General features: G+C 39.9%; 2 protein-coding genes across 3 annotated transcripts in view; one reads left to right on the top strand and one right to left on the bottom strand.

The window, feature by feature from the left end:
- The window catches only part of FGF13 (fibroblast growth factor 13), an 833,122-nt gene that overhangs the window by 793,455 nt on the left and 13,485 nt on the right, over positions 1–26,182 (bottom strand). The gene's annotated exons all lie outside the window — the stretch shown is intronic.
- F9 (coagulation factor IX) overlaps positions 16,630–26,182 on the top strand; it is a 30,881-nt gene continuing 21,328 nt past the window's right edge. For both annotated transcript variants that reach the window (XM_081565113.1, XM_081565112.1), the window contains exons 1-3: positions 16,630–16,717; positions 22,968–23,131; positions 23,328–23,352. In XM_081565113.1, coding sequence (XP_081421239.1) covers positions 16,630–16,717; positions 22,968–23,131; positions 23,328–23,352 — 277 coding nt within the window. The remainder of the gene's footprint in view (positions 16,718–22,967; positions 23,132–23,327; positions 23,353–26,182) is intronic.

The raw sequence follows: 26,182 nt of genomic DNA, 5'->3' as shown, positions 1-26,182 counted from the left end.
TTTCTGCAAATACAGCCATTTTATCCACACTGGCTGTGTCCTTGCTGTGTGCAAGCACTGTTACCAGACTCTGGGAGAGCAAGAACAGGAAGAAAAGCCAAGATCCCATGCCCAGGAAAGCTCACAAGCCACTCCAGGACACCAAACATATACAAGGGAAATGACTTTCATGCAAATGCAAAACAACAGGTCACTTGTACTAATGCAAATTAAAGATGTAGAGAATTCAATCAGACAAATAATAAGCATTGTTGAATGCGTTTCCACTCAGCTTTGGGTGTTTGGGCACTTGCCTTTGATTGTGGATATGCCTGCTGTTCTGAGAGTTCACCTAAAATACAAAGCAGGGGTGCCACCACACTGCGCCCATTACCCCCCACCTCTTCCCCTGCACTCTGGACAAAGAGCAGGGTCATTCGTTCTGATCAATGATGCAAGCTCTGTCTTCCTTCCACTTGTCCTGGAACAGAGGAGATATTCAGGGGAAAAGCTGAAGTTTAATGGACTTTTCTCCATCCTCAGTGCCACTGTATCTGAGTCCATAAGTGTTAGCAGTTTTCTTATTTAAGAAAATTAGGCAGAACAGGAGAAAATAATAGCAGATGAAACAACTGACAAAGGATTAATTTCCAAAATATACAAACAGCTTATGCAACTCAATAACAGAAAAACAAACAGCCCAATCAAAAAGTGGGAAAAAGACCTAAACAGACATTTCTCCAAAGAAGACATACGGATGGCTAATAAACACATGAAAAGATGCTCAACATCACTCATTACTAGAGAAATGCAAATCAAAACCACAATGAGGTATCACCTCACACCAGCCAAAATGGCCATCATCAAAAAATCTACAAACAATAAATGTTGAAGAGGGTGTGGAGAAAAGTACCCTCTTGCACTGTTGGTGGGAATGTAAATTGATACAGCCACTATGGAAGACAGTATGGAGATTTATTTATTTATTTATTTATTTATTTTTTTACTTTACAATATTGTATTAGTTTTGCCATACATTGACATGAATCTGCCATGGGTGTACATGCGTTCCCTTTCCAGGACCTCCCTCCCACCTCCCTCCCCATCCCATCCCTCTGGGTCCACCTTGTACTTCTCAAGGTCTATAAGCCCCTTCCTATGTAGTTGGTGCTAACTACAGGGTTTTAATCTATTGCACCTGTCACTTCCAAAGCAGTTCCCTCTGTTTCTTTTAGTTTCTTCTGTTTGCTGATCTCTTCAGTGTCTAATTTCCACCCTGACACAAGGGGAGCGGTGGTGGTCACTGTTTTTAGTCTCACTTGTTCAGTCGTGCTGTGGGGAGGGAGGAACACTGCAAACAAATCTCACTGGCATGTGCTCACAGTGAGTCAGCCACACTGGGTTTGCCCCCACTCACGGCATGTGTGCTTTCCCAGTTTACACTGCTCAGGCTCTAGGTTGCTCTGCCGGGAACTGTCTGAGGCGGGCCCCTGGGGTTGCCTGTACTTCCCAGGTCTAAGCTGCTCAGGTTCAGGTTCTTGGGTACTTCACAAAGGCACAGACTTGGTTGAGCCTGGGTTTTGTGCCCTTCCCAGGTCCTAGCAGCTCAGGTGACCAGGTGTTTGGCGAGCGCAGCCGGGGACTGTGGCTTTTCCCCTCCCCCATCCCAGCCGCTTGGTTTTCTGGGTATACAACGGGCACACCTTCTCAGGTGTGCCATGTGTCTCTTCTGGGGAGCTGATCTCTGGCTGCGACCCTCCCAGTGGGTGTTGACCTTCCAGAATCCCAAGAAGTCTTGGTTAGCAACGAGGTCTGCTTGCAGTTTGGTATAGGATGCCTCTCTGGGGCCGCGATTGCATCCTTCTGGCTCTGGCTGCCCTCGCCTGCCCATCTCCGGCAGGGAATGGGCCAGTCTGCAGCCAGCTAGCTCTGCTAAGTCCTTTGTTCTGTGAGTGGGTCTGGTGGTGTCTTAGGTTAAGGCTTTTCGAGCGATAGCTATCCCACAGTCTGGGTTGCTGCCTCAAGCTAGTTCCCTCAGATTGCCCTCGGGGCATTCAGGCCCAGTCCTTACCCAAAGCAATGCAGCCCACCCCTCCTTGTCCAGCCCCCACTTGCTAGTGGGGGATGCGCGCGTCTGGGCTGCTGCTCTGCTGGGAGCTGCTGTTAGGTACGTAATTTGTGGGTTTTAATTATTTATTTATTTTTCCTCCCAGTTATTTTGCCCTCTGAGATTCCAAGGCTTACCACAGACCCGCCGGAGAGAGTGTTTCCTGGTGTTTGGAAACTTCTCTCTTTTTTAAGACTCCCTTCCCGGGACGGATCTCTGTCCCTACCTCTTTTGTTTCTTTTTATCTTTTATATTTTATCCTACCTCCTTTCGAAGACAATGAGCTGCCTTTCTGGGCGCCTGATGTCCTCTGCCAGCATTCAGAAGTTGTTTTGTGGAATTTGCTCGGCGTCTAAATGTTCTTTCGATGAATTTGTGGGGGAGAAAGTGGTCTCCCCGTCCTATTCCTCCGCCATCTTAGAACCGCCCCCCCCTGGAGATTTCTTTAAAAACTAGGAATAAAACTACCATATGACCCAACAATCCCACTAGTGGGCATATACCATGAGAAAACCATAACTGAAAAAGACACATGTACCCCAATGTTCATTGCAGCACCATTTACAATAGCTAGGACATGCAAACAACCTAGATGTCCATAAATAGATGAATGGATAAAGAAGCTGTGGTACTTATACAATGAATATTACACAGCCATAAAAAGGAACACATTTGAGTCAGTGCTAATGAGGTGAATGAACCTAGAGCCTATTATACAGAGTGAAGTAAGTCAGAAAGAGAAAAACAAATATTTTATATTAATGCATATACTGGATTCTAAAAAGATAGTACTGATGAACGTTATTTGCAGGGCAGCAATGGAGACACAGAGAACAGACTTATGGATGTAGGGGGCAGTAGGAAGGAGAGGGTGGGATGAATGGAGAGAATAGAATGAAAACATATACACTAATACATGTAAAATAGATAGCCAGTAGGAATTTGCTATATGACTCAGGGAACTCAAACAGGGGCTCTGTGACAACCTACAGGGGTGGGATGGGGTGGGAGGAGAGAGGGAGGCTCAAGAGGGTGGAGACATATATATAACTATGGCTGATCCATGTTGATGAATGTCAGAAACCAACACAAAATTGTAATTACCCTTCAATTAAAAATAAATATTTAAAAATAAAAAATAAATTTAGGAACTTCCCTGAAGGTTCAGTGGTTAAGAGTCCAAGCTTCCACTGTAGCAGGCATGGGTTCCATCCCTGATGGAGGAACTAAGATCTCACATGCTGCATGGTGCAGTAAAAAGCTTTTTTAAAAAAATTACATGGTCATTCCAAAAACAAAAAAGAAATTATAAACAAGGAAAAACGGAAAATAAAAACCTGTAATCAAGAACCAGGAAAAAAAAACACTGAAAATTTTGGAGTAATCCACTGTGACTATAAGTGTGCATGTGTGTGTTAACATCATTTACACACACAAGAACACACATATGTGAATGCAATCACACTAACATGCTGCTTTCTCCTCAATTGACAATTGAAAGCAACTGTCCATGTCAAACACACTTCCCCATTATTGTTTTTCTGTTTATCTTTGGCTATGCAGCATGTAGTATCTTACTTCCCCTGACCAGGGACTGAACCCATGCCCCCTGCAGTCTTACCACAGAACCAACAGGGAAGTCTTAATATATGGCCTTTTATAACTGGCTTCTGTCAGTTAGCATAATGTTTCCAAGGTTTACCCATATTGTAGCACGTATGGATTCTTTCCTTTTTATGGCTGAATAATATTCAGTTGTACGAACTTACCACATTTCACTTAAACATTCATCTGCTAATGGCACATTTTAGCTATTATAAATTAATGTTATTAACATTCATGTACAAATTTTTGTGTGGACATAAATTTTCATTTCTGCTGAGTAAATGAAATTCTACCTAGGAGTAGAATTCTTGGGTCACATGGTAATTCTGTGTTTAACTTTTTTGGGCACCAAAAAATTGTCTTCCATGGAGGCTGTACCATATTACATTGTGTAGGTAATGTATGAGGGTTCCAGTTTCTCCACAACCTCACCAAACTTATTTTGTTTTGCTGATTATAGCCATCTTATTGGGTTTGAAGTTGTCTCTAATTGTGAATTTAATTTGTATTTTCCTAATGACTAATGAAGCTGAGCATCTTTTCATGTCCTTATTGGTCATTTGTGTATCTTCAGAGAAACATCTACTTGGATCTTCTGTCAATTGGGGGGAGGTCTTCTGCAAATTTTTAATTGGGTTATTTGATTTTTTTATGCTGAGTTGTAAGAGTTCTTTATATATCCTACTAAAAAGTTTCTTATCAGATATATGATCAGCAAAATTTTTTCTCCTATTCTGTGGGTTATATAAATACTTTTACTCTTTTAGTAGTGTCTTTTGATGCACATACATTTTTAATTTTGATGAGATTCAATTTATCGATTTTTTTCCTTTGGTTGTTTGTGCTTTAGGTGTCATATCTAAGAAACTATTGCCTAAACCAAGATCATGTAGATTTACATATGTATATGTTTTCTTCTAAGATTTTATAGTTTCAGTTCTGTTGTCCATTTCTGAGTTAATTTTTGCGTATGATGTGAGGTAGGGATTAAACTTCATTCTTTTTTTCCAACTTCACTCTTTTCTTTTTCAACTTCATTCTTTTTCACACAGGTATCCAGTTGTCCCAAAACCATTTGCTGAAAAGACTGTTACTTGCCCCCATCAAATTGTCTCAATAACCTTGTCAAAATCAATGACCATAAAATTGAGGATTTACCTAAGGACTCTCTAATCCATTGATATGTATGGTAGGCTTAATATTAGACCCCAAATATCCCCAGATCCTAATCCCCAGAAACTATGAATGTCTCGCCTTACTTCTGGCAAAAATAGAGACTGCAGATGTGATTATTAATAAGAATCTTAAGATGGAGAGATTTTCCAGGATTATTCGGTGAGCCCAATGTAATTACAAGAACTCTTACCAGAGAGAGGCAGTAGGATCATAATCAGTAGGAGAGACAATGATGGAAGCAAGAGGTTGGAACAATATAAGGAAGCAATATAAGCCAGAAATTTAGGTGGCATCTGGAAGCTGAAAAAGACAGGGAAAAGGGACTATTCTCTCTGAACGTCCAGAAATAACCAGCCCTGATAACATCTTGACTTTAGCTCACTGAGACTGATTTTGAATTTCTGACCCCTTTCAGAAGCATAAGATAATAATTTTTTTAATTTTAAGCCACCAAATTTGTAGCAATTTGTTACAGCAGTAATAGGAAACTAATGTGTCTATCCACATGCTACTACTACATTTTCTTAATTACTGTAGCTCTGTAGCAATTTTATTTATTATTTATTATTATAGGCATAATGATGTACAGCAGAATTCTAGAACTTATTTTTCATGCATAACTGAAACTTTATACCCACTGAACAATAATTCCCCACCGTTTTGGCTATTCTGACAAGCTGTGTCATGTCGTAGTTCAATATACCATTATTTAATTATTACAATTCTTATTGTTGAATATTTGGCTTATTTTCAATATTTCACTATTATAATAACTATAAAAATATAACTTGAGGTAAATTTTTTGTTCATTTATAATTATCAGCTGAATTTCTATATCAAAAGAATGAATTTGTGAGGCTTTTGATAAGACGTAAATGACCTCCAGAACTCTGTATACCCACCAACAGCAAATGCAAATACTCTTTCCCCACACCCTCATCAACTTTGTTATCAAATTTTAGACTTACAGATTAGACTATAAACCTAGATGTGAAAAATAAAGCTATAAAGTTAGCATAAAAATATACGAGAATATCTTTTTGACCAACAGGCAGGGAAACAATACTCAAACAAAACTTTAAAATCACAGATTATAAAAGCAAAAACTGATGCATTGAATAAATTCAAACTGAGGACATCTACTCAAAAAAGTATAAGGAAATCAGAGTTACTTGACATATGACAGAATGGGTACTTGACATATGACAGAATGGGAAACATTACAATCATATAACATTATATAATTATATAAACATTAAAATTATATATGATTTATATAATAATAAAACATTATAAACACTGTCTAAAACCAATAATGGATTATCTTAATTTCTAGAATATTCAAGGAAAGTCTTCAAATTAACCCCAGAAGAAAAATGGGCAACAGTCATTAGCAGGCAATTTACAAAAGGGGAAATTTAGAAGTCGAAAAGTATACAGAGACATGTTCTAACTCATAATAATAAAGCAAACATCAACTAAAACAAGATGGCACTTCAGCCCATTTCAATTATCAAAAATTTTACAGGGCTAACCCCAAGAATTGGTATGAATGTGCAGTACAGAAATCTATATGCACTGCTGCTGGGGGTGCAGGTTGGTGCAACCAATCTGGAGAACAATCTGGCAGTTCTCAGACAAACCAGGAACAGGAATATCCTAAGACCCAGACATTCTGCTCCTCAATACATATCCTAAGTAAATGATCACATTATTCCATACAGGTACTCAAAAGAAGGTGTCCACTGTGGCAATATTTGTGGAAACAGGATGTTTTAAGCAATCTAGATGCCAAACTGCTTCTGCTTTATTGATTATGCCAAAGACTTTGACTCTGTGGATCACAATAAACTGTGGAAAATTCTTCAAGAGATGGGAATAACAGACCACCTGACCTGCCTCCTGAGAAATCTGTATTCAGGTCAAGAAGCAACAGTTAGAACAGGACATGGAACAACAGAATGCTCCCAAATCAGGAAAGGAGTACATCAAGGCTGTATATTGTCACTCTGCTCATTTAACTTATGTGCAGAGTACATCATGAGAAACGCTGGGCTGGAGGAAGCACAAGCTGCAATCAAGATTACCAGCAGAAATATCAATAACCTCAGTTATGAAGATGACACCACACTTATGGCAGAAAGTGAAGAAGAACTAAAGAGCCTCTTGATCAAAGTGAAAAAGGAGAATGAAAAAGTTGGCTTAAAGCTCAACATTCAGAAAACAAAGATCATGGCATCTGGTCCCATCACGTCATGGGAAATAGATGGGGAAACATTGGCTGACTTTATTTTTGGGGGGCTCCAAAATCACTGCAGATGGTGACTGCAGCCATGAAATTAAAAGACACTTGCTCCTTGGAAGAAAAGTTATGACCAACCTAGACAGCATATTAAAAAGCAGAGACATTACATTGCCATCAAAGGTCTGCCTAGTCAAAGCTATGGTTTTTCCAGTAGTCATGTACGAATGTGAGAGTTGGGCTATAAAGAAAGCTGAGCATCAGAGAATTGATGCTTTTGAACTGTGGTTTTGGAGAAGACTCTTAAGAGTCCCTTGAACTGCAAGGAGATCCAACCACTCAGTCCTAAAGGAAATCAGTCCTGAATATTCATTGGAATGACTGATGCTGAAGCTGAAACTCCAATACTTTGGCCACCTCATGCGAAGAACTGACTCATCTGAAAAGACCCCAAAGCTGGGAAAGATTGAAGGTGGGAGGAGAAGCGGATGACAGAGGATGAGATGGTTGGATGGCATCACCGACTCAATGGACATGAGTTTGAGTAAATTCCGGGAGCTGGTGATGGACAGGGAGGCCTGGCGTGCTGCAGTCCATGGGGTCACAAAGAGTCAGACACAACTGAGCAACTGAACTGAACTGAACTGAAATGCCAATCACTGGGGGGAAAGCTAGGAAAAAATATGGTGTATATACACCAGGCAGCAGTTAGAAGCATCAGACTAGATGTGTGCAGAGCAATAAAAATGGGTCCTTTTTTAACTTGATTTTTTTTTTTTTGGATGTATCATGTGGCACGCAGAATCTTAGCTCCCCAACCAGGGATTGAACCCATGGCCCCTGCAATGGAAGCGTGGAGTCTTAACCACTGGACCACCAGGGAAGTCCCAAAAATGGATCTTAAAATGATGGATTTGAATTTAAAACTTTTACTATACCCTCATTCATATAAATTAAAATGTATACAAAACGAACAGAACAGAGAGTTCAGCAATAAACTCACATGAACAGAGCTAATTGTTTTCTGACCAAGGCAGCAAGCTAAAATGAGGGGGAAAGAATAGTCCTGTCAATCAATAGTATTGGAACAATCCATATTCATAAAGAAGAAAAAATTAACCTCAAATATTAACCTCACTTCATATACAAGATTTATTCAAGATATATCACAGAGTAAAACATAAAAGCTAAAACTATAGCTTTTATAATCTCAAATTAATGTTCTCAAAATGGTATCTGTTTATCCTCCCAGAGGTACCAACGGTTCAAAGAGAACTTCAGGAAGAACGCAATGTTTAGCACAAATGAAAATACTAATGATAGAGTGTTAGTTTTCTATTGTCACGTAACATATTGCTACAAACATACTGGCTTAAAACAATACCCATTTATTATGTCACAGTTTGATAAACAGAAGAGCAAGTGATCTCAAGTAAGATCTCATCTTAGGATCTCCTAAGGCGGAAGTCAAGGTGTCAGCCAACTAGGCTCCTATCTGGAGGTTCTGGGGAATAACCCATTTTCAGACTCATTAAGGATACTGACAGAACTGAATTCCATTTTGCTACAGGAGAGAGAAGGAAACGGCAACCCACTCCAGTATTCTTGCCTGGAGAATTCCATGGACAGGGGAGCCTGGTGGGCTACAGTCCACAGGGTCACAGAGTCAGAGATGACTAAGAAACTAACACACTTCACATAGGTCTGAAATCCCTGATTTCTTGCTGGCTCTCAGCTTCTAGAAACCACTCTTTAGTCCTTCCACACGCCCCATCACCTTCCAGGCAACTTCAAAGCCACCAATGCTTCATCAAATCTGTCACATACTTTGAACATCTCTGACTTCTCCTTTTGCTATCAACTGGAGAAAGCTCTCTGTTTGTTTTTTTTTTTTTAATTAGTTTATTTTCTATTTTTTAACTTTACAATATTGTGTTTGTTTTGCCATACATTGACATGAATCCACCATGGGTATAGATGTTCTCCCCTTCCAGAACCCCCCTTCCACCTCCCTCCCCATCCCATCCCTCCAGGTCATCCCAGTGCACCAGCCCCGAGCACCCTGTATCATGCATTGAACCTGGACTGGCGATTTGTTTCACATATGATAATTTACATGCTTCCATGCCATTCTCCCATATCATCCCACCCTCGCCCTCTCCCATAGAGTCCATAATACTGTTCTATTTATCTGTGTCTCTTTTGATGTCTCGCATACAGGGTTATCTTTACTGATTGACTAAATACATGGAGAACAGTGTGGAGATGCCTCAAAAAACTGGAAACAGAACTGCCATATGACCCAGCAATCCCACTGCTGGGCATACACACCGAGGAAACCAGACTTGAAAGAGACACGTGTACCCCAATGTTCATCGCAGCACTGTTTATAATAGCCAGGACATAGAAGCAGCCTAGATGCCCATCAGCAGATGAATGGATAAGGAAGCTGTGGTACATATACACAATGGAATATTACTCAGCCATTAAAAAGAATACATTTGATTCTTTAGGTAGATATATTCCTAAGTATTTTATTCTTTTTGATGCAATGGTGAATGGTATTGTTTCCTTAATTTCTCTTTCTGTTTTCTCATTATTGGAGTATAGGAATGCAAGGGATTTCTGTGTGTTAATTTTATATCCTGCAACTTTACTATATTCATTGATCAACTCTAGTAATTTTCTAGTAGAGTCTTTAGGGTTTTCTATGTAGAGGATCATGTCATCTGCAAACAGTGAGAGTTTTACTTCTTCTTTTCCTATCTGTATTCCTTTTATTTCTTTTTCAGCTCTGATTGCTGTGGCCAAAACTTCCAAAACTATGTTGAATAGTAGTGGTGAAAGTGGGCATCCTTGCCTTGTTCCTGACTTTAGGGGAAATGCTTTCAATTTTTCACCATTGAGGATAATGTTTGCTGTGGGTTTGTCATATATAGCTTTTATTATGTTGAGATATGTTCCTTCTATTCCTGCTTTCTGGAGGGTTTTAATCATAAATGGATGCTGAATTTTGTCAAAGGCTTTTTCTGCATCTATTGAGATAACCATATGGTTTTTTTCTTTCAATTTGTTAATGTGGTGTATTACATTGATTGATTTGCGGATGTTAAAAAAACCTTGCAGAATAGCCAAAGCAATCTTGAGGAAGAAGAATGGAACTGGAGGAATCAACCTGCCTGACTTCAGACTCTACTACAAAGCCACAGTCATCAAGACAGTATGGTACTGGCACAAAGATAGAAATATAGATCAATGGAACAAAATAGAAAGCCCAGAGATAAACCCACGCACATATGGACACCTTATCTTCGACAAAGGAGGCAAGAATATACAATGGAGAAAAGACAACCTCTTTAACAAGTGGTGCTGGGAAAACTGGTCAACCACTTGTAAAAGAATGAAACTAGAACACTTCCTAACACCGTACACAAAAATAAACTCAAAATGGATTAAAGATCTAAACGTAAGACCAGAAACAATAAAACTCCTAGAGGAAAACATAGGCAAAACACTCTCCGACATAAATCACAGCAGGATCCTCCATGACCCACCTCCCAGAATATTGGAAATAAAAGCAAAAATAAACAAATGGGACCTAATTAAAATTAAAAGCTTTTGCACAACAAAGGAAACTATAAACAAGGTGAAAAGACAGCCTTCAGAATGGGAGAAAATAATAGCAAATGAAGCAACAGACAAACAATTAATCTCAAAAATATACAAGCAACTTCTGCAGCTGAATTCCCGAAAAATAAATGACCCAATCAAAAAATGGGCCAAAGAACTAAACAGACATTTCTCCAAAGAAGACATACAGATGGCTAACAAACACATGAAAAGATGCTCAACATCACTCATTATTAGAGAAATGCAAATCAAAACCACAATGAGGTATCATTTCACACCAGTCAGAATGGCTGCTATCCAAAAGTCTACAAGCAATAAATGCTGGAGAGGGTGTGGAGAAAAGGGAACCCTCTTACACTGTTGGTGGGAATGCAAACTAGTACAGCCACTATGGAGAACAGTGTGGAGATTCCTTAAAAAACTGGGAATAGAACTGCCATATGACCCAGCAATCCCACTGCTGGGCATATACACCGAGGAAACCAGAATTGAAAGAGACGCGTGTACCCCAATGTTCATCGCAGCACTGTTTACAATAGCCAGGACATGGAAGCAACCTAGATGTCCATCAGCAGATGAATGGATAAGGAAGCTGTGGTACATATACACAATGGAATATTACTCAGCCATTAAAAAAAATACATTTGAACCGGTTCTACTGAGATGGATGAAACTGGAGCCCATTATACAGAGTGAAGTAAGCCAGAAAGAAAAACAACAATACAGTATACTAATGCATATATATGGAATCTGAAAGATGGTAACGATAACCCTATATGCGGGACAGAATGAGAGACACAGATGCATGGAACAATTTTATGGACTCTGAGGGAGAAGGTGAGGGTGGGACGTTCTGGGAGAATGGCATTGAGACATGTGTATTGTCATATGTGAAACAGAGCACCATTCCATGTTCGATGCATGTGACAAGGGCTCGGGGCCGGGGCAGTGGGATGATCCAGAGGGATGGGAGGGGGAGGGAGGTGGGTGGGGGGTTCGGGAAGGGGAACACATGTAAACCCATGGCTGATTCTTGTCAATGTATGGCAAAAACTATTACAATATTGTAAAGTAATTAGCCCCCAAGTAAAATAAATAAATTTATAAAAAAAAAAAAAAAAAAAAAAAGAATACATTTGAATCAGTTCTAATGAGGTGGATGAAACTGGAGCCTATTATACAGAGTGAAGTAAGCCAGAAAGAAAAACACCAATACAGTATACTAACACATATATATGGTATTTAGTCAACTGGTAAAGAAAGCTCTCTGTTTTGAAAGGATATGGCTGACTGGGTCAGGCACATCCAGATAGCCTCCATATCATAATATTAACTGACTTGGAATTTTATTTACCAAAATAATCCCACAAAGGATCTAAAAGTTGAACTGGAATCACAGCCCAGAAAAATAGCCCACGACCTGGGTCATAGGTCAGAGTGACTGCCTGCTAAATAGGACCCAGCGTCTACTAACATAATAGGCAAAATGTCCAGAATACTATTGAAAACCACTCATCATGCTAAGAACCACAAAAATCACAATTTGAATGAGAAAAGATGATGAAGTGACACTAATACTGAAATGAATCAATGTTGGAATTATCTGAAAAGAATATTAAAGCTGGCATCATAAAAATATTTCAACAATCTACTACAGATTATCTCAGAAAGAATTTTAAAATAGAAAATCTTGGAAAAAGTAGAAAAGCTTATTTAAAAAAAAATAGAAAATAGAAAGCTGAAAAGAATAACTTAAAAAAAATCTCTCTGGAGAGGCTCAAAATCAGAGTGGAGATGACAGATCGACTCAGTAAACTTAAAAGAGAGCTTACCAGAAAGTGAATTCACAGGATGTACTTAATAAGAGAGAAAATACAGACTAATAGAGACTGAGAGTCCTGTGGACCAACAAAATACATGCAACACTGGTGCCATTAGAATCCCATATGGAGAGGAAAAAGAAAGTGGAGCCAAAGATATAACAGCTGAAAATTCCCAGTTTTGGAGAAAAGACAAATTTATAGATTCAAGAAGCTGAGTGAACCCAAACAGTATAATGCCAAAAGAATCCGTGCCAAAGCACATCATAACTAAACTTGTGAAAACTAAAGACAAAGAAAACAAAAACTTGACAGCTGCCAGAGAACTCTGACGCAATACCTGTAGAGGAGGACCAATTTGAATGACAGTAGATCAGTGGAGAAATGACTCCAGAAAGAATGATGGGATGGAGCCAAAGCAAAAACAATACCCAGCTGTGGATACGACTGGTGATAGAAGCAAAGTCTGATCCTGTAAAGAGCAATATTGCACAGGAACCTGGAATGTTAGGTCCATGAATCAAGGCAAATTGGAAGTGGTCAAACAGGAGATGGCAAGAGTCAACGTCGACATTCTAGGAATCAGCGAACTAAAATGGACTGGAATGGGTGAATTTAACTCAGATGACCATTACATCTACTACTGTGGGCAGGAATCCCTTAGAAGAAATGGAGTAGCCATCATGGTCAACAAAAGAGTCCGAAACGCAGTACTTGGATGCAATCTCAAAAATAACAGAATGATCTCTGTTTGTTTCCAAGGCAAACCATTCAATATCACGGTAATCCAAGTCTATGCCCCGACCAGTAATGCTGAAGAAGCTGAACTTGAATGGTTCTATGAAGACCTACAAGACCTATTAGAACTAACACCCCAAAAAGATGCCCTTTTCATTATAGCGGACTGGAATGCAAAAGTAGGAAGTCAGGAAACACCTGGCGTAACAAGCAAATTTGGCCTTGGAGTACAGAATGAAGCAGGGCAAAGGCTAATAGAGTTTTGCCACGAGAATGCACTGGTCATAGCAAACCCTCTTCCAACAACACAAGAGAAAACTCTACACATGGACATCACCAGATGGTCAACACCAAAATCAGATTGATTATATTCTTTGCAGCCAAAGATGGAGAAGCTCTATACAGTCAGCAAAAACAAGACCAGGAGTGGACTGTGGTTCAGATCATGAACTCCTTATTGCCAAATTCAGACTTAAATTGAAGAAAGTAGGGAAAACCACTAGACCGTTCAGGTATGACCTAAATCAAATCCTTTATGATTATACAGTGGAAGTGACAAATAGATTTAAGGGACTAGATCTGATAGACAGAGTGCCTGATGAACTATGGACAGAGGTTCATGACATTGTAGAGGAGACAGGGATCTAGACCATTCCCATGGAAAAGAAATGCAAAAAAGCAAAATGGCTGTCTGAGGAGGCCTTACAAATAGCTGTGAAAAGAAGAGAAGCGAAAAGCAAAGGAGAAAAGGAAAGATATTCCCATCTGAATACAGAGTCGCTCAGTCATGTCCAACTCTTTGCAACCCCATGGACTGTAGCCCGCCAGGCTCCACTGTCCACAGGGATTCTCTAGGCAAGAATACTGGAGTGGGTTGCCATGCCCTCCTCCAGGGGATCTTCCCAACCCAGGGATCGAACCCAGGTCTCTCGCATTGCAGGCAGATTCTTTATGATCTGAGCCACCAGGGAAGCCCTCATGAGTTTTATAAATGATATTTGATAATTAAAATAAAAATAGCATTATCTGGTTATCATGACAGAGATATTTAAAAGTAGAGAAGATTAATGGATGAAAGTAAGGCTTCATACTTAGGTGTTAAAATACTTATGCCAGTAGACTCTGATAAGTCACACGTGTATATTTTAAAACTCAGAGAAAAAGCTACAATAATTATGCAATAAGATACACTTTTTAAAAACCTCTATAAATAAATCAAGATGGAATTCTAAAATTTTTTTCAAGTAACCCACAAAAAGGCATGTAAAGAGAATAGAAGAAAGAGAACAAGAAGGGGGAAAAAAACAAACAATAAAATGGCAGACTTAACCACTAACATATTAATAACTATCTTCAATATAAATGGTCTAAATACACACCTATCAGAATGTCTAAAACAAAAAATGATAATACCAAATGCTTGCAAGTATGTAGAGAAACTGGATCACTCATCCATTGCTGGTTGGAATGCAAAGTGGTACTGCCATGTTGGAATACAGCTTGGAAGTTTATTTAGAAACCAAACATTCAACTCTCACATGACCCAGAAACTGCATTCTTTACACATTTATCCCAGAGAAATTTAAAAATTATGTCCACATAGAAACCTGTACATGAATGTTGAAAGCACATTATTGCAATAGCAAAACACTGGAAACAATCAAAATGTCCCTAGTAAGTGAATAGTCAAGCAAATTGGCATATCCATACTCCTCAGCAATAAAAAACAACTACTAAAACATGCAGCAATCGAGATGGATTTCAAAGACATTGTGCTGGGTGAAAAGAGCCAATCTCAGAAGGTCATATACCCTATGATTCCATTTATACAACATTCTCACTATAGAGACTGAAAACTGATCAGTTGTTCCAGGGGTTAGGAATAATTGGAAGGAGGGGGAGAGGTGTGATCATAAAATAGGTAGCACAAGGAAGACCTTTGCGATGACAGAATTTTTCTTCTATATCTGTGATAAAATCACTTAGAATTATATACATAAAATAAACCACTCAATGTCTACTACCTGGCTTTGATATTATACTACTGTATTTATATAAGATATAAACATAGGGAAAGGTATATGGGACCTCTCTGTATTGATTTTGCAATTTCCTATAACTGTTTTTATTTTAAAACAAAATTTTGAAAAAATAAGGTACAAGAATTTTCCCAATTTTAATGCCACAGATTCAAGAACCTCAGTGAACCCCAAGAATATCTTGGCTCACTGTAGTCAAATTGCTAAAATAAATGAGAAGAATATTCACTGCCTTATCATCAGAAACAATGCATGCCAGAAGGCAATAGGATGACTTCTTTAATGTGCTGAAAAAAAAATTTCAACCTAGAATCGTATATGCAGCCAAATTTGAAACATGAAGGTAAAATGGAGACATTTTCAAATAAAGTTGAGAAAATTCATCATAAAATAGCCTATACTATCAGAATTATTAATGAAAACTTTTCATAATGAAAAATTGTAACAGATTGAAATTTGGGTCTACACAAAGAAATGAAGAATATCATAATGGTAAACATGTGACTAAATATATTTTTCCTCATTTTAAAATTTCTTTGAAAGACTGTTGACTGCTTAAATCAGAATAATAAGATAATATAGGGTTTATAACATTTGGAAATAAAATGTATCACAACAGCAGCACAAAGAATGGCAGGTAAATGTTGCTATACTATTATGAGTTTTTTATATTACATGTGAAGTGGTATATCAATATGAACTATTATATAATAATATTTATACATTTATTTTCTATACATAAGTATACATGCATACATATATACACTCAAACATATATACATATGTTCAGAGACAGGGCCCATCTGCTTCGCCATATGTGTACACAGCACAGTGAAGTTTATAAACTCCTCATTATGAGGAAGATAAAAGACCCACCAGGTGACTCAACAGATATAAGCAGTGGAAACGTTTTAAGGTGGGTGACAAAATGACTTCATTCTTTCCATCTCTTTACCTTTCAACTATATGACATTAGTGTTCCCTGACAAGGACAAGATGGATCCTATGATGAATTCTGCTGCCACAGCAACAGCAGCCATTGTACCTCCCCCTATTCTAACAATGGGTCACTTCAAGCTTCAGGCTCAGGTCAGTCACAGTGACAGAAGCCCATGGAATCAGAGATGAAGTTTAACGATGGCCACTGCCTCCTCTTTTCATTTAATCCAAGAGAACACTAGAAACAGCCCACTGAGGGAGATAGACACTGTTTCCCAGAAGTAAATACAGCTCAGCTTGTACTTTGGAACAATTGGTCAACCTTGCTACTTGCACAATCTACTAACAAAGGTTATGTGCTGCCTGAACATGATCATGGCAGAATCACCGGGCCTCGTCACCATCTGCCTTTTAGGATATCTACTCAGTGCTGAATGTACAGGTTTGTTTCCTTTATAAAGCTACATTGAATGCGCTTGTATTTTAGATACAGAAATGTCTGGGGCTGTCTTCTTCATTAAATAATGATTACAGGATTTTACCACAAAATTTATGATTCTAGTAGTTAGCTTATGGGTTAGTAAGTACTGGTTCTCTGGTAGCTATGCCTTCCTCATTTCAAAAATTAAATAGATTTACAATAGTTATAGTATGTTTTTTAAATGGACACTGTTGGGCTTATGATTTGACAATGTAATTCCTTAGACAACAGTCGTCTCCTTGGTTCAAAAAAAAAATTAAAAGGGGGAAAATGCTTTAACAAGGAAACAGCAGAATGTGGAGAAAAATTAACTGTCATTTTGTGAGTTCTTTACTCATTACTTTGAAATCAAAATGGGAAACAGAGCAAAAACAGTGGTTTTACTTACACAAAAAGTTTGATTTTAAGACATATAACGTGATTCAAAATTTTAGAAGTATTTAATGAGTCAGACCTCTAATTTTTAAAGTCTATAAAATCATACACCTTCAATTGATAGTCTTAGAATACAAACAAACTTTCCAGTAATAAGTTGTTATTTATCACTAAAGTTTTCCATGGGTTAGAAAGAAATTATTTTGTCTGATTCCAAACATCTCGGAGTTGACACAGGGGAAAATTCAATGCTCACTTGAGCTCTTAGGACAGCAAAGCAAATCCAAGAATTGACATCAAGAGTACAAACTTAGTCAATGCAATTTACATCACTTGGTTTTTTTTCCACAACTTCAGTGACTTTATGCATTCCCCAAAGGCAGGCACACAGAGGAGAAATTACCCCATTTAGACAAATAGCATGTTCTCACAGGAAGCATTTATCACACTTACTTGTCAACCTATTATAATCAAATCTAGTAGTTGACAGTGCCAAGATCAGGGGTGCCAACCCAAAGCACCCCCAGAAAGCAGACTGGCCCTGTGGTTTCCACTCCAGACATGATGTCACACTGAAATACAGAAATAACGACACATGAATGCAGAGGTTAAATTAAACCAGCAAACTGGGCAGCATCAAGCAATAAAGAAATTTAGCTGGAACATTCACAAAGTAGAACATAAAGCTAAGTCTTTATACACATCTCATCAGTGTGAGATCTAGGAGGACAAAGGATCCAAACTCTTCCTTCGAGACAAGTGGTGAGATGATGGAGGTTTTAAGAAAGCTGCTGCCCCCTTGAAGACCTCAGATGTAGGAAAAAAGGATAGATTCAGAGGGAAAAAAAGGAGGACTAGGATTTCAGAAACTTGGTAAATAATGAAGAGATAAGCTTGAAGAAGGGTTAAATATATGACCCTCTGACAATGGTGAGGAGAAAGGCAGTGGAGTCCTCATAGTCAGAAATGTTAGGTCCCTGAGCAGAGGACCAGGGGGCTTTCCCTAAGGATGGACAGTGTCGGTGCAGTGCTCTCCTCTGCTGTTAAACCATCACTGGCTTCTAAAAGCAGGTTCTATGAATGATTTTCACAGAGACGTTACATTTTCATGGCTGCTGCCCTTAGGTATTACTGCATCAATTTAGAATTTTGCAATCAAAACTATTCCGTGCAACCAATTCAGTTTTATAAAGTGTATGGACCCAAGCTGTCTTTCATTCACAATGAATGAATGAAATAAAATGAAAGACAGCTTCAGTCCATAACACAGTGGCTACTATGGTGCCAGGTACCATCGCAAAGTACGAGGGGCTTGTGGATAAATCAGATTCCCTCTCTGACCTAAAGTACTATGAGGCCAGGTGAGAGATTTCAATACAACGTGATAAGATGCATACCAGGCACTAAAGGGGCATGGAGAAAGGAACATATTAATGGGGGGACACTGACAGAAGGACAATATTTTGAGGTGGGTCTTGAAAAATGAGTAGGTTCATTCTCCTAAAATGCCTGATCGAGGGCATTCTACACAGAGAGGAGCACTCATGTGCAGAGATCCATATTCACAACAAATGTGAGGTCTTTCAGGAACTCAGTATTCTTTCAATATTGAATATGATAGGTGAGGCAGGGGCAGGGCATCAGATAAGGAAGGCCCTAAACTAAGGAGTCTGGACAAAAGAATGCAATTTGGAGTCATCAGAAGTGTAAACATGAATACCACTGATGGCTGATTTAGGCTGCTTGGCCTGGCAACATTCTCGTGAACTGTGTGAGGAACAGACGGCCAGACACAGGGAGACCAGTCTTGAGGCCACTGCAATCATCCAAGGAAGGCACGAGAAGAGGGAAGGGAATTCAAGTGACACTATGAAAGTATTGACTAGAAATGGCATGACTTAACCATCTGGGTATGGAAGGGGAAAGGGTTTAGAGGAAGTGGAAAGAACACGTCCTTGAGCACTTAGCATACGGCCCAGTGCCTAAGAGCATGGACTGTGCAGTCTGACCGCCCATGACTAAATTCTGACAGTGACACTTTAATACGTTACCTGGGGCGAGTCACTTAACCTCTCTGAACCTCTGTTTTTCTGATGTATAAAACTGAGATGACAGCACCTATTTCATGGAACTGCCGTGAGGAGGGAATGAAATAATGGATGCAAACACCAAGCACGTTGTCCATCCAGCCTGACAGAAATATTAAGGAAACATCAGGTCTTACCAGCCACATGGTGATGTACAGTACAGAGTTGGAAAGACGATCTGGAATTCCAAAGATCTATCTGACTTGAAGTGGATATGTGGAACTCACTGTCGTATACATGGCAGTTACAACCATGTGTGTACCTAAGGATCCAGGGAGTAAGCATGGATCTTGTGGCAGTTAGTACAGTGCCTGGTAGGAATGAGTGCACAGAAAATTGTGTTGAGTCAGGAAAGGCCTCAGACGGGGCTTCAGATGGTAAAGAATCTGCCTGTAATACAGGAGACCAAGGTTCGATCCCTGAGTTGCGACAATCCCCTGGAGAAGGGCATGGTAACCCATTCCAGTATTCTTGCCTCGAGAATCCCATGGACAGAGGAGTCTGGTGGGCTACACAGTCCATAGGGTTGCAAAGAGTCAGACACAACTGAGTGACTAACACTTTAGGGCTGGACGAGGATGAGGCACGAAAGGCACGAAGGGCATAAACATACTTGCACACCCTAAGAAAGCACATCTCCTTGGATTCTGTGTCCTAGGGGCCTTGCTTTCCTCACCCAGTCCTGGCCCTGGCAAAGGTGTATGGATTGAAGAGGACCAAGGCTGAAAGTGGTGGCTGGAGCCTGGGAGAACACTGAACCTTATGGGGGCAGGCAGAAAAAGGGGGATGAATGGATGTAAGTGGTGGGTGAATAACAAGAGTCAGTGCACAACGAAGGAAATTATAAGCAAGGTGAAAAGACAGTCTTCAGCATAGGAGAAAATAATAGCAAATGCAACAACTGACAAAGAATTAATCTCCAAAATATAAAAGCAGCTCATGCAGCTCAATACCAGAAAACCCAATTAAACTCCATACCAGAACAACCCAATCAAAAAGTGGACAAAAGAACTAAACAGACATTTCTCCAAAGAAGATACACAGATGGCTAATAAACATGAAAAGATGCTCAGCATCACTCATTATTAGAGAAATGCAAATCAAAACCACAGTGAGGTATCATCTCACACTGGTCATAATGGCCACCATCAAAAAGTCTACAAAGAATAAATGCTGAAGAGCATGTGGGGAAAAGGGAACCCTCTTACACTGTTGGTGGGAATGCAAACTGGTACAGCCACTATGGAGAACTGTATAGAGATTCCGTAAAAAACTGGGAATAGAACTGCCATCTGACCCAGCAGTCCTGCTGCTGGGCATACACACCGAGGAAACCAGAATTGAAAGAGACAGGTGTACCCCATTGTTCATTACAACACTATTTACAATAGTTAGAACAGGTAACCAACCTAGATATCCATCAGCAGATGAATGGATTAGGAAGTTGTGGTTCATATACACAATGGTATATTACTCAGTTTTAAAATGGAATGCATTTGAGTGAGATCTAATGAGGTGAATGAACCTGTAGCCTATTATACAAAGTGAAGTAAGTCAGAAAGAGAAAGACAAATACTGTGTATTAATGCATATATATGGGATTTAGAAAGACTGTACCAATGATCCTACATGCAGGGCAGCAAAGGAGACACAGATGTAAAGAACAGACTTTTGGACTATGTGGGAAACGGCAAAGGTGGAACGATATAAGAGAATAGCATTGAAAAATGTACATTACCATATGTAAAATAGATGACCAGTGTAAGTTGGATGCATGAAGCAGGGCACTCAAAGCTAGTGCCCTGGGACAACCCAGAGGAATGGGGTGGGGAGGGAGGTGGGGCGGTTCAGGATAGGGGGACATATGGGCACCTGTCGTTGATTCATGTCGATGTATGGCAAAAACCACCACAGTATTGTAAAATAATTAGCCTCTCATTAAAATTAATTAATTGAAAAAAACCAGGAGTCAGTGCAAAGAGGAGAACCAGGAGAGAGTGATTTCATGGAAAGAGCACCCTGAGAAGGGAGAGATCAACAATTAGGAGTGTTTCAGAGCAGGCAGCAAATAGAGAAGTTCAAAATTATCCTTTAGGAAGTCACTGCTGATCCTGACAGGAGTCATTTAATTATATAGATGGGGTAAAGAAAAGAAGAGCCACAGAAAAGTGCGTTAAGTAAAAAGGAAATTGAGCAAAGGAGGAAGGCAGACCAGACACAGAATAGAAAGGAAGAGAGATAACCACCACTCACCAGCCTGCACAGGATCTCACTGATCCTGTCAGCAATGCTGGGAGGCAGACAGTCTGATGATACTACTGTTTACACTTGACAAAGTTAAGCTGCAGAGATTATGTGACTTGCCTGAGGTCTCATAGCCAATAACTGCTAAGACATGTGATTCAAATCCAGGTGTGTCTGCTCTGCCTCCAAACCCCTATTTTTCTACTAGATCGCACTATAAATGGATACAGACACAGATGCTACTGTAGGAGTGCCCAGGGCCAAGCACAGGAACTGGCGAGCAGAGAGGAGGGCATGGTGGAGGCTGGGAGGCATCAATATGCCATGGCACCCATTGGCAGCTTGTGGCTTTCTCCCAGGGCACCTGGCTGTCTGACGTAGCAGTTGGGATTGTGGGGCATTAAGCACTGAAGAAGGGGTGAAGGGAATAGAGAAAGTTGACAAGGGAAGAGTTGAAGAGAAAAAGTCTAAGCAGGTGGAAAGTAAAGCCCAACGGGACTTGAGAAGTGAGAGAAAAGGGAGAGACTGTCAAGGTTCCATAAAGCGAACAGCTGCAATGGAAACAAACGACTTGAGTTGTTTCTTCTCCTTTCCTTTTTCCCCTCTTTGGCACTAACAAGAAAACAGTCACAAAATGCCCTGGAAATTTCATGTTATAAACACCTCATCCTGCTGAGATGCTATCAGATGTTCTCTTAAGGAAAGGACTAACTCTAGGCAGCCTCTTGAGTTCCTGTCATTAATTATAAATAGAGATACTATATCTATATCTCTCTAGAGAAAGACACATGCACAGAGACAGAGAGTGAAACAGAAAGAAGAGACTGAGATTGGGGGAGGGGGAGAATTAGGTTAGAGACCTTAATCCTCCAGTGTTCAGGAGTGTTCCTACAAGCTAGGCAGTCAGAGCTAACATAAATCACATCCCGAATCCCAGGGAATGACATATGTCACTGGAATTCCTAGAACACTTGCCAACTTAAGGGGCTGTGAGTCTGAAGTTTTAAAAAATAAAAAAAACATGAATGCAGGGGTTTCTCTTTAATATCTAGTGAGACACTAGGGTTGCCTTTAGGCCTCTGCTCTTCTAACAGAAACATGTTGCCAAGTCATCTGGGCAACTGCGTCCTGTAAACACAGCCAGGCCAGGGTGATGGATCACCTTGCAAGGATCTGCAATTAGCTATTTTCAAATGATGACAAAGTGTGAAGCTAACTGCTTATTTGAGAACTTTCTTTTTTCATCCAGAGTAAATTCAAATACGATTGAAAATCTGACTTTTTATTACTGGAGCTCTCTTGACTAAAAGTAAAACTGATTTTAATTCCTAAATCTCCATATGTATACAGTACCATGAGAACATCAGAGATTTTGGCTCCATGCCCCAAAGATAAATTGGCTTTGGGATTACTTGGATTAAAAAACAAAGCCTTTCTTAAGAGATGTATTTAATTTTCATGATATTTTCTTTTCTCTAAAGCTAAAGAGTTCTTTTAAATTTCAGTTTTTCTTGACCATGAAAATGCCACCAAAATTCTCCATCGGCCAAAGAGGTACAATTCAGGTAAACTGGAAGAGTTTGTTCAAGGGAACCTTGAGAGAGAATGTAAAGAAGAAAAATGTAGTTTTGAAGAAGCACGAGAAGTTTTTGAAAACACTGAGAAAACTGTGAGTATTTCCACATAACACCTTTCAGATGCAGAACAAAGAATAGAAAAACCTTTTTGAAAAATAGCGAAAAAACCATACTTCCCTTTGGAATTTTAAAAATCTATACATGTATATATATTATAAATACTATAACAAAGAAGGAATCAAACACATTGTAAACAGTACCATTAACTTGTCCTCTCTTTCTTTATAGACTGAATTTTGGAAGCAATATGTTGGTAAGCAATTCATTTTATCCTCTACCGGGTATATGAAACATTCGAGATTTACGTATTGCTTTCCTCTGTGTCAAAAGGGCTCAGAAAAATAAGTTAAATTGTTTTTATCCAACACTGAATGGTGACTATCCGAGATAATGGAGATATCTGCTGGCAGAAAACCTTACTCCTCCCTAGGGCTTCAAAAGGAACATGGTTCCACCTCAGGAATCTGGAAGGAAGAAACCAAAGAGAATTGTATCTGAATGAGAGTTTACAATCCTCAGTGGAGAATCAGAATATGCTGATTGACTTAAACGTTCACTGCTCAAAAGCCTTTCTACTTCTGGTGGCCTACAAGGCCCTCCCGATTGCCCCACCCTGTGACCTCCACTCCTCCTGCTCTCCCCCTCACACTTGGGGCGCCAGCCATCTTGGCCCTGCAGCTGTTCCTTGCATGCGCTAGGACTGCTTCTCCTTTAGAGTCTTAGATCTGACTGTTCCTTGTGTGTTGAAGATTCTTCGGCCAGGTTCCTGTAGGCTCACTCCCTCACCTCCTCTCAGGTGTCAAATGTCACTCTCTCAATGACGCCTGCCTTGACGGTCTATTAATATGTCAACCTGCTCCCCCCCCCAACCCCATCACTTTAGACACTGTACCCTGCTCTATTATTTTTCATAGCACTTTTCACCATCTGAGGTATATAATAGTCTTACTTATACTATTAATTTTTCCCACCTTGCTAGAATGCAAACTTTATGTTGGCAGGTGTAGTCAACTATTTTGTTTATTGATTTAGTCCTAGTACCTCAAACGTATCTGGTACAGAAGCACTGAGAAAATACTTGTTGAATGAATTGACCAAAAGGAGGAAAAGTCACAACTTTAATGACCACTAAGTTTTAACACTAATTTAAAATCTAGCAGCAGGATTCTGAGGCAGTGTTTAAAGTTTCCCAGCTTGACTTACCTAAGACCATGTGCATGGACAGAAACTAACCTAGACAGTCAATTCACTGAATTCCATCAGATCTATTTTCCCAGATTCCATTCTGTGAACACTAATGGACTTATTCATATTCTTGTGACTAATTATTTCTCCACTTTGTTTTTAAATCATGAGAGAAGAAGAGGTCCTCTCTGTTATATTTGCTTTATCTGCCTTTGTTCTTAATAATGAATGCTACCGTGCCAACTTTCTACTGAGGTATTCCACTACAGTTAGTCCAAACAAGTCTTTTCATTCTCTATTTCTAACCTATTTAAAACTTTGAATCTTGTCTTTTTAAAAAGCAAATCAATTTCTACTTTTCCTCCCCATATATTCTTGGCTGCCTTTAAAAAACTCTCTTGTCCCCTTTATTGCCCATCCCCTCCTAAGCTGGCCTCTCATCACTGAATATGGGTTCATCAGTACCTCTTTAACACCATATTTGGAAGCTGGGCCCCTGCCTTCTAGGCCACAGGCTGTGTTGTTTACTGTAACTCAGGTAAAGAAACCTGGAAAACATCAAGGGCATGATTTTGCTGTTGACCTGAAAGAAAAAGACTACAGCAAAGATGGGTTCATTCAGGATCGGCAGAGAATCATAATTCAGGGTCTTCAACCACTGGGAGCCATGTGCAAGTTCCTGCAGGACAGAGGGCAGAGAACTCTTTTGAAGAGGGGAAAAGGAAGTAGGGAGGGTGTGCATGTTAAGTCACTTTAGTCGTGTCCTATTCTTTGCGACTCCATGGACTGTAGCCTGCAGGCTCCTCTGTCCGTGGGATTCTTCAGGCAAGAATACTGGAGTGGGTTGCCATGCCCTCCTCCAGAGGATCTTCCTGACCCAGGGATTGAACCTATGTCTCCTGTGTGTCCTGCATTGGCAAGCAGGTTCTTTACCACTAGTGCCACCTGGTACAGTAGACAAAGAGTCCCTGGCTTGTTATTGGCTGACTCCTTTCCAAGAAAGAGGTGGAGTCTGTCTTCTTCCTGTTGGGCTCTGCTATCATTGGGCGTGAGAGCTCTCCCTTCTGGTCTCTCAATTCTATTTAACTGAGGTTTTTGTTTATTAATTTTTTACACTGTCAGTACTGCTTTGTCTACTAAAAACAAGACAAAAACAAGACAAAAGAAAAAGAAAACCCAATTCCATGCTTCTTTTCATTTTGCAGTTGAGATTCCCAAGCACCCCAAATAGCCTCTGCTGTTTCCCCCTGTGTGGGCCTTCTCCTACAATGGGGATGCAGGCCCCTCATTCCTGCCCTACCCTCTGCCACCATTTCACCATGGGAAGAACTTGGCTGAAGAAGAAAAACTGCCCAACCACATTAACCAGCGTCTGCCCAGCACTTTACAGACCGGCTGTCACTTTTAATCCTCATACCATCCCTGTGAGCAAAGCATTATGAACCTCATTTTACAGAAGAAACTGAGGTTTAGGGTGGTTAAACGACTTGCCAGAGGTCACGCAGCTGGGGAGTCATGGAGCCCAGAAGAGCAGCCAAATCTCTACTGCCCAACCCCCACTTTCTCTATGACCCCTCCCGGCCTTCAACTTGGTTATTCATTAAACCACCACTGAGTAGTCTTAAACAGGAAGCTCTCACTTGGCAAGGTCTTCTCCCTTGCTGTCTTTGACCCCTATTGTCTGTGGCTTTGCCTCAGCCCAAAGTATACACAGACAAGCACCCAAAGGAGGACTAAATGGCGGATAAAATGACACTCATTTTAAAGATATGTCTCAGAAAATGAGTTGCTGTGTAGCTGGCTGCAAGCCCAGAGCTTTTCAGTGAAACAACCTAAATAATTCAGCTCTCTTCATCTGCAACATAAAGTGCAAATGTGGCTCGTTTTTTTAGACCAGT

This window comes from Giraffa tippelskirchi, chromosome X (genome assembly GCF_054371585.1).
Source record: "Giraffa tippelskirchi isolate mGirTip1 chromosome X, T2T-mGirTip1v1.2.pri, whole genome shotgun sequence".
Taxonomy (NCBI): Eukaryota; Metazoa; Chordata; class Mammalia; order Artiodactyla; family Giraffidae; genus Giraffa; species Giraffa tippelskirchi.
Note: the sequence above shows the minus strand (reverse complement) of the source record. Positions and strands in the feature narration are given on the sequence as shown.